This window comes from Suricata suricatta, chromosome 2 (assembly GCF_006229205.1).
Source record: "Suricata suricatta isolate VVHF042 chromosome 2, meerkat_22Aug2017_6uvM2_HiC, whole genome shotgun sequence".
Classification (NCBI taxonomy): domain Eukaryota; kingdom Metazoa; phylum Chordata; class Mammalia; order Carnivora; family Herpestidae; genus Suricata; species Suricata suricatta.
This window is the reverse complement of record NC_043701.1, coordinates 87,659,080-87,668,098: the sequence shown is the minus strand read 5'-3', so window position 1 is coordinate 87,668,098 and position 9,019 is coordinate 87,659,080. Positions and strand designations below refer to the sequence as shown.

Here is a 9,019-nt window from a genome sequence, read left to right as displayed (position 1 = left end):
AAGTGAAAAGTTTTACTCTGAAATAAGTAGACCTGGGATATAGAAGTATAAGTTTTGATCAGAGCAGATCACAAATATATTGTTTTCATGTAAAAATAATTTTTTAAAGAAATAATGTTTAACAATCTTTTAATCCCATCTTTTCAAACACGTATTTTTTTCTTTTAAACTAAAATAGTTTCAGATAAATATCTCATTTAAAATCTGACTTTACAAAAAAGAGAAATAAAATTAATTATTCTTAGATGTATTTGAGCCAGGTAGTTGGTCCTTCCAGATATTATGAGCCACAAATCACGACACTGTAGTAAGTAACCTTTGGCTTCCAATGTAGTAATCTGAAATTCAATTCACACTGCCTACCAAAGAAGTCTGATGTATATTTGTCAATTTAAAATTTTACATCTTTTAAAAAGAAAAAATATCCTAACAGAGAAGTATTATGTTAAAAATCACTGATAAGCCATTTTTATCAGACTAAAGAGCTATAAAATAATAAAGTATCTTAATAGTATTTTTGAAAATACTACCAAAACTTCAAAATCTTATATATATTAAATGCAACAACCAATACATTTTTACAATTAAACATATTCAAAGGCTGGAAAGAAAATATGCTAACTTTAAGAGCAATGATGTCATGTTTTGAATCTCAAATCTGCCACTTCCAAGCTTATGTATTTCTTAACTTCTCTAAAACTCTATTTCCTCAGATTTCAAATGGGAGGCAACATCAGTATCTACCTTAAAGGGCTTTCTGAGGAATAACCAGACAATGCACATAAGAGACTGCTACAGCATCTGACAGAGTAAGTAACTAATAGATATTAGCTATACAGAGCAGTTCCTTCCTTTAGGGTCAAGTACCCAACAAACTATTTTCTTAAATAAAATCATTATATGAAGAATTATTTAAGAATTAAAAAAATGGTGTGTAAGGGAGTTGGGGACATGCCCTACAACAAAACATCCCTATATTGCAATATTGTATGCTTTACAATATATTGTATTATTGTATTTTGGCAATCACTTTCCCTCTGTTTTAACACTTTACGTATCACTTCCAAATTACAATTCAGAAGATCTAAACTCAATTTGTCATGAGTCTTAGAAAAAATAATTATCTCATTGGCCTAAATAAATGAAAAAGGCACAGAAAACCTGCTCACAAATAAAACCACAGTCATTTACATATTATGTACCATAGTAAAGGTGGTTATTTAGCAATTTCTAGCAATTTATCTGGTATCTAATATTTTCACACTGTTCTTATTTCAAATCTCAAATACATTAATCTCTATTATTGATATATAGCCTAGTGTGACACTGTATCAGTCATATCTTTATTGGAATGACCAAGAAATACTAAATTTTAACAGAAAAATTCAGCTATAGATTATGTTCCAAAATATTTCACAAATGCTCATTTTCCATTTAAAATATTTCAGGTACCAACTTAAAGGTATCCAAATCTTAGTCCATCAGTATTATTTTGATTGTCACTGTGAACTATGTGAATGTTTTCTCTGATTTTTAATCATACCAACTCGAGTCAATAGGGCTTCTCAATGGACTCTATTTTAAATGATAGACCACACACATAAGAGACAAAAAAAATTAGGTCTGGCCACAATAAGACTATTTACTAAATATGTGATGCTCAGAGAGTCCCTTAACTTCTCCATGCCACTTCTCCCTCTTCTAAAAGATGAGGACCCTGCCCCTCTCCTTTGTCTGACTCACAGGACCAGATAAATTATATAAGAAAAACATATGAAAGAGCTTTACAAGGGCACAGTGTTAGATACATATAATATCAACACACGGAGACTTATAATAGTATTGAATTTGGTTAGAATGAACTATTAAAAGTGTAACTTAAGAAAAAGTTATTCTTGAGAGTATCAGGGAGGGAAATTATAACATCTTTACCGTATCCTTTGAATTAAGCTCTGAAAGCAGTTTTAAAAAATATATTGCTATCTATCCTATTTGTTTGTAAGAAAAAATACAGTGCTCATTCATTCTTCCCTGTTTTTTTTTTTCTTTTTTTAATGGCTGTAATTCTGTTCCACCTGAATGTGTTTTTGCAATTTAATAATTTATAGCCTGCTCTCTTCCAGGCTTTTTCTGGCAAGTTACTTATATATTCTGAAAGTAGTCACAGGTGATCTTTTTTTCCCTCTACTACTGGTTTGCACTTATTTTAGATTCTATGTTTTTCTACCTTATGCTTCATGGAAAGTAGGTATAATAAAAACCAAGTAATTAAAAGCAAATGTTCCTTCACTTTCCTGTCTCTTCAGCAAATACTATGCATGCACTCCAAAACGATATCAGAACCACAAATCAATAGAAAAATCCATTCAACTTACACTACATACTTTTGCAAGGTTAAAAGAAAATAAATCAGGATTGATTTTTGAAGGAGGCATATCTGAAGGGTGATTTTGAAGTAAATGGGACACGAGGAAAGGAGAGAACAGAATATGATAAAAATTTTTGAAACATTTGCTGATTTATACAGAGTCAGTGAAATACTGTCATCTCTAGGTCACTAGCTAAATAAGAAGCTTGACAGGGGTGCCTGGGTGGCTCAGTCAGTTAAGCTTCTGACTTTGACTCAGGTCATGATCTCACGGTTCGTGGGTTCGAGCCGTGCATCAGGTTCTGTGCTGACAGCTCAGAGCCTGAAGCCTGTTTCAGATTCTGTGTCTCCCTCTCTCTCTCTACCCCTCCCTCGCTCTCAGTCTGTCTCTCTGTCTCAAAAATTAATAAACATTTAAAAAAAAAAAGAAGCTTGACAGGTGACTGGTCAGGTATATAGAAAGATTTGGAAGCCCTATTATAGATGACTGTTGGTTAAAGTCACAGGAGTAGAAATTCTGAAGCAAAAGAGGGTCTAGATAATACTCATTAAAATATCAAAAGATCTGTCAAAAGACAGAATGAGGGAAAATGAAATGAGAATGACTTAAAAATACAAATAGAATGAAAACGTAAGAGGAGTGTTCAGTTTCAAGGAGAGTAGGAGTAGTCAAAAGTCACAGAAGAAAAAAACATGAAGGCTGGGTTTGACTATTGAGTCTATAGCAAAGATGGATGAGTTAGCAATGGATTAAGGTAAAACAAGCAGTCAAAAAAAAAGTTTGTGCATTCTATCCATTTAAAACGTTCACTCAGGAAAACTTGAAGAATATATGAATGCTACGGGGAGACCTGAGTGTGTTTAAAGGCAGAATGGAGGCTTCATTAGCTCAAATAATTAAACAAAGCTTGTGTGTAACAGTTGAAGAGAGTCCCAACTGATAAATAGGTAAGTTTCAGACCTAAATTAGGCACTTTGAGGGAGAGGGAACCTGACTTCTCTCTCTAGAGAACAGAAAGAAATTAATCTCAAGCCACTTATTTATTTATTTTTTGGTATCACAGATGGTCCCTACCCTCAGTGGTATATATTTACAAGGTAATTAGAACTTGGTAAGTGAAAAGGCATGAAGCCCACACAGAATGGTATTGAAACCATAAGATGACAACATGCAAAAGTCAATAGTTTCCACTTGAAAACAGTTTTAAATTAAATCCAAAGAAAAAGCTGAAAATTTAAAAATGTTAACTGCTAGAGCATGATATCCATGTGATGTGCAAAGTGATTAAATTTTAAAAAGCATAGTATCAGTTTTATTTTTACACAGCCACCATCATTTAACAAGATTTCCTGGAGAATTTATGTCAAAGACATAATTTCCTCCTTAAAAACAGGCATAACGTGGACGGCGTGGGCGACTTGGGTACCTAAGAGTTGTGGAAAGTGTCTCCACAGCTTGTTAGTCTGAAGAGCAACATTAAGAACAAGTGGATCATCAAAATACTTTATTTCAAAATTATGTGATGCCTAGTCCTGTATGTAATTGGAACCATATTCACATTCTATAAGTTTCTGAATTTCAGTTTCCCACTTTATTTATTTTTATGAGCAACTTACTTTATTTTGAATCTGTACTTTATTTGACATTTATTAAAGCTGTATAAAAGCCATGCACAGTTTATTTACAATATTATACAATAACGATGTTTGAAGACACACAAAAATTTCACAAAACTTACTTTGATGGAAAGACCTGTGCAACAGGGGGCCTTCAAAAATTTTAGGTTCAGAATTTTGCAGAGCTTATTTTGGTTTCTAGTGTTATGCAAGCACTGGCTTGAAATAAGACCGACAAAAACGTGCAAAGGAGTAGAATTTCAACAAATGAAAAACTACAAATGTTTAGCTAAAAGCTAAAACATCTTGAAATCCTACTATGCAGCAATGGGAATTTATAAAACAGGGGAAAAAGGGCTATTTTTTAAAAAGTCTTTCATGAGTAACAGGCTCTCAGTAATACTCTGTAAAAACATTCAGAAATAAAGTTTCTCAAATTATGTTCATCATCAAAATTAGGTTTTTAGTAGTTACTGAAGCTGTGAATTGTAAATAATTATTTACTGTCCTACATGGGAGTCTCAGTTTCCCTCTCTAGGGAGAGGGGGAGAAGAAAATCAACCGGCAAATTTAGATTCAAGTAAAAGATCCTGGTACAGATAACATGAACACAGAGTGGAGCACTGCAGTTAATGTTTGAGTCCACATATTTTTACCTGTACCCCTAAAATGGAAGGTGTAAACTTTAGGTTTCTTCAATTTAAGATCTCCTATCAGGAAGTAAGTACCTCATCCTTCAGAGTTCTGGAAAATACCAATAGGGATTCTCCTTTTCCAGTGGCATCTCTTTCAGTTTTTACTGTTGTGGCTGAAGTACATTTAGATACTCAGACTGCCCCAACTGATAAGTTGTGTTCCTTCCACAATCAACATACTGGTATCTTTCCTGGGATATCTGTTCAGAGTGTCCAAAGTATGTTGTTGTCACAGTAACTCTAAAAAGGAAAACAACAAAATAACTCAAAGGAGGGGACACATTAAACTGTTATTTACATAGAAGTTTTCTGAACTGAGAATACTTTCATATATCAAAGTTTTCTCCAGAAAGAGACTGAGTAATGATAATATTGTGGACATGGGCCTCTCTGGGAATATTTTCCCAATAGAGAACATAAATGCTGGTTTAGCAAGTCCTACTCAAATAATTATACACAACAAATACAACATTTTCAGAATTATCATTAGTTAAAAATATGTAAGTTCATCTCACTTTTACAAATAAAATTCTCTCATCATAGGACAAGGGTTATTCAAATGTCAGCTAATGGTCCAAATACCAAACCTATAACTTACAATGTTTTAATGGCCTGGATTAACCCAATTTACAAACCAGTAACAGTACTTCTCATTACTGTTAAGGACTATTTACCACAGGCAGCCAAACATTGATGCTGAGCTCTCTCCTCTTCTTTATCCCAACCCCTGCCATTTTCCCGTGATCTTGCAAGGTTTAGATTCACTACTTTTCTAAGCTCCCCATTTCCTCATTCTTAAAGTAGGATATTTACTCATCTCATCGCACTCTTTAAAGGCTTAAAGTCCCACTGAACTGATATTTGTAAAGGTGTTGTATAAGCCAAAGTTATAAATCTAAAGTTTAACAAAGAAATATTTCTTTCAAAAAAATTCATACTTACTGCATCATGAGTACAATATTGTGAACTTTAATTGATATCAGTGTACAGAAATCACTGTTAAAAAGAAAAACAAATGTGAATAAATGCAGCTATGATATTATAAATTTAAAATCACTTAACTATGATTCCTCTCCCTATCTTAAAGCTAAGACAGATCTGATAAAGAAGACATAAGTAAGCATTTATTGATTGAACATTTTCTACACCTAATAAGGATAAATATTTTCATAACTTTTTGTTCTAAATACAGACATGCATTTTTACTACACCAGTTGTAGAACTGGCTACTTTTTATTCACCTTTTGAAGTTTTAGTAAATGGTGGTTGGTTTACTAACTGTTCTATGTCAACCTGACACTAAAAGATGATATAAATGTATCCTTTTTTTTTTTACTTAACAAAAGTTAATATTCACTTAGACCCAATGTAAAAAAACTCTAGAACTTCAATAATCAAATATTATATAATACAGCATTTTTAGTTCTCCTATACTAAAAAGTCAACAAATACTAAAATGTATTAAGAATATGGTTCTCATAACATAGTACATAAAAAAGTGACATGGTGTGCTGCAAGGAGAAATACGTAACCCAGAATTCTTTATCTAGCAAGGCTATCACTTAGAATACAAGTAGAAGTAAAAAGTTTCCCAGACAAACAAAGGAGTTTGTGATCACTAAACCAGCAAGGAAATTTAAGAGGGGCTCTCTGAGTGGAGGGGAAAAAAAAAAAAAAAAGACCAAAGCAACAAAAAATAAAAAGGACCAGAGAACATCACTAGAAACACCAACTCTACAGGTAACACAATGGCACTAAATTCGTATATTTCAAAAATCACTCTGAATGTAAATGGACTAAATGCTCCAGTCAAAAGACACAGGGTATCAGAATGGATTAAAACAAAAACAAGATCCATCTATATATGCTAACTACGAAACTCATTTTAGACCTAAGATACAAGATACCTGTAGATTTAAAGTGAGGGGATAGAGCACCATCTATCATACTAATGGACATCAAAAGAAAGCCAGAGTAGCCATACTTATATCAGACAAACTAGATTTTAAAATAAAAATCTTAAGAAGAGATGAGAAAGGGCATTCTATCATAATTAAGGGAACTATCCATCAAGATCTAACAACTGTAAATATTTATGCTCCAACTTGGAAAGACCCAAATATATAAATCAATTATTAACAAACATAAAGAAACTTACTGATAATAATACCACAATAATAGGACAGTTTAGTACTCCACTTGCAACAATGGACAGATCATTTAAGCAGAAAATCAATAAGGGAAACTATGGCTTTGAATGATACACTGGATCAGATGAACTAAACAGACAAAGTCGAAGCATTTCATCCTAAAGCAGCAAAAGAGACCTTCCTCTTGAGTATACATGGACCATTCGCCAGAATAGGTCATACACCGGGTCACAAATCAGTCAGGTACAAAAAAATCGAGATCATACCATGTATATTTTCAGATCACAATGCTCTGAAACTTGAAGTCAACCACAAGAAAAAATTTGTAAAGCCCTCAAATACATGGTGGCTAAAGAACATCCTACTAAAGAATGAATGGGTGAATCATGAAATTAAAGAAAAATAAAAAATACATGGAAGAAAATGAAAACACGACAGTCCAGAACCTTTGGGATGCAGCAAAGGCAGTCCTAAGAGGGAAGTATATTGCAATAAAGATCTTCAAGAAGCAAAAAAGGTCTCCAAATACACAACCTCACCTTACAACTAAAGGAGCTAGAAAAGGAGCAGCAAATAGGGCTTAAAGCCAGCACAAGAAAGGACATAATACAGAAAAAAAAATATATAGAAACGACAACTAAAAACAGTATAACAGAGCAATGAAACTAAATAATGGTTCTTTGAGAGAATAAACAAAATTGGTAACTCCCTAGCCGGACTTATCAAATAGAAAAGAGAGGACCCGAATAGATAAAATCACAAATGAAAGAGAAGAAATTACAACCAACACCAGAGAAATACAAACAATTATAAGAGAGTATTATGAAAAATTATATGCCAACAAACTGGGCAATCTAGAAGAAATAGAAAAATTCCTAGAAACTCACAAGTACCAAAACTGAAACAGGAAGAAATAGAAAATTTGAACAGATGCATAACCAGCAAAGAAACTGAATCAGTTATCAAAAATCTCCCAACAAACAAAGACTCCTGGGCCAGTCAGTTTCCCAGGGGAATTTTATAAGACATTTAAAGAAGTTAACACCTATTCTTCTCAAATTCTTCCAAAAAATAGAAATGGTACAAAAACTTTCAAACTCATTCTATGAAGACAGCATTACCTTGATTCTAAAACCAGACACCACTAAAAAGGAGAATTACAGGCCAATATCTCTGATGAAACTGGATGTAAAACTTCGCAACAGGATCCTAGCAAATAGAATTCAACAGAATATGTATTAAAATAATTATTCACCATGATCACGTGGAATTTATTCCTAGGCTGCAGGGCTGGTTCAATATTCACCAATCAACATGGTATACCACATTAATGAAAGGATAAGAACCATATGATCTTCTTAATAGATGCAGAAAAAGCATTTGACAAAATACTGCATACTTTCTTGATAAAATCCCTAAAGAAAACAGGGATTGTAGGAACATACTAAAGGCCACATATGAAAATGCCACAGCTTATATCATCCTCAGTAGGAAAAACCTGAGAGCTTTCCCCCTAAGGTAAGGAACACTTCAGGGATGTGCACTTTCACCAATGTTGTTCAAAACAGTACTGAAAATCCTAGCCTCAGTAATCAGAAAACAAAAATATATAGAAGTCATACAAATGGCAAGGAAGAAGTCAAATTTTCACTCTTGGCAGATGTCCTGATGCTCTATGGGGAAAAATCAAAAGTCTCCATCAAAACACTGCTAGAACTGATACATGATTTCAGCAAAGACACAGGATATAAAACCAACATACAGAAATCAGTTGCATTTCTGTATCAATAATATTTGCAGAAAAAGAAATCAAAGAATTAATTCCATTTACAATTACACCAAAACCAGCAGATACCCAGGAATAAACATAGCCAAAGAGGTAAAAGATATGTATGCTCAAAACTATAAAAACCTTATGAAAGAAACTGAGAAAGACACAAAGAAAAGGAAAAACATTCCATGTTCATGGATTGGAAGAAAAAATATTGTTAAAATGTCAATACTACCCAAAGCGATCTACACATTCAATGCAATCCCTATCAAAATAACACCAGCATTCTTCACAGAACTAGAACAAACAATTCTAAAATTTATATGAAACCAGAAAAGGCCCTGAATAGCCAAAGCAATCCTGAAAAAGAAAACAAAAGCTGAGGCATCACAACTTTGGACTTCAAGCTGTATTACAA

The 9,019-nt window shown here is 33.1% G+C and overlaps 1 protein-coding gene and 1 long non-coding RNA gene across 3 annotated transcripts in view; one reads left to right on the top strand and one right to left on the bottom strand.

The window, feature by feature from the left end:
- Nucleotides 1–721: 721 nt before the first annotated feature.
- LOC115283319 overlaps nucleotides 722–9,019 on the top strand; it is a 14,801-nt gene continuing 6,503 nt past the window's right edge. For both annotated transcript variants that reach the window (XR_003905009.1, XR_003905008.1), the window contains exon 1: nucleotides 722–809. This is a non-coding gene — a long non-coding RNA (uncharacterized LOC115283319). The remainder of the gene's footprint in view (nucleotides 810–9,019) is intronic.
- TMEM106B (transmembrane protein 106B) overlaps nucleotides 3,857–9,019 on the bottom strand; it is a 25,395-nt gene continuing 20,232 nt past the window's right edge. Inside the window, exons 7-8 of the mRNA XM_029929590.1 lie at nucleotides 5,623–5,676; nucleotides 3,857–4,920 (exon numbers count right to left, since the gene is read on the bottom strand). Of these exons, the coding sequence (XP_029785450.1) occupies nucleotides 4,782–4,920; nucleotides 5,623–5,676 (193 nt within the window). The 3' untranslated portion in view covers nucleotides 3,857–4,781. The remainder of the gene's footprint in view (nucleotides 4,921–5,622; nucleotides 5,677–9,019) is intronic.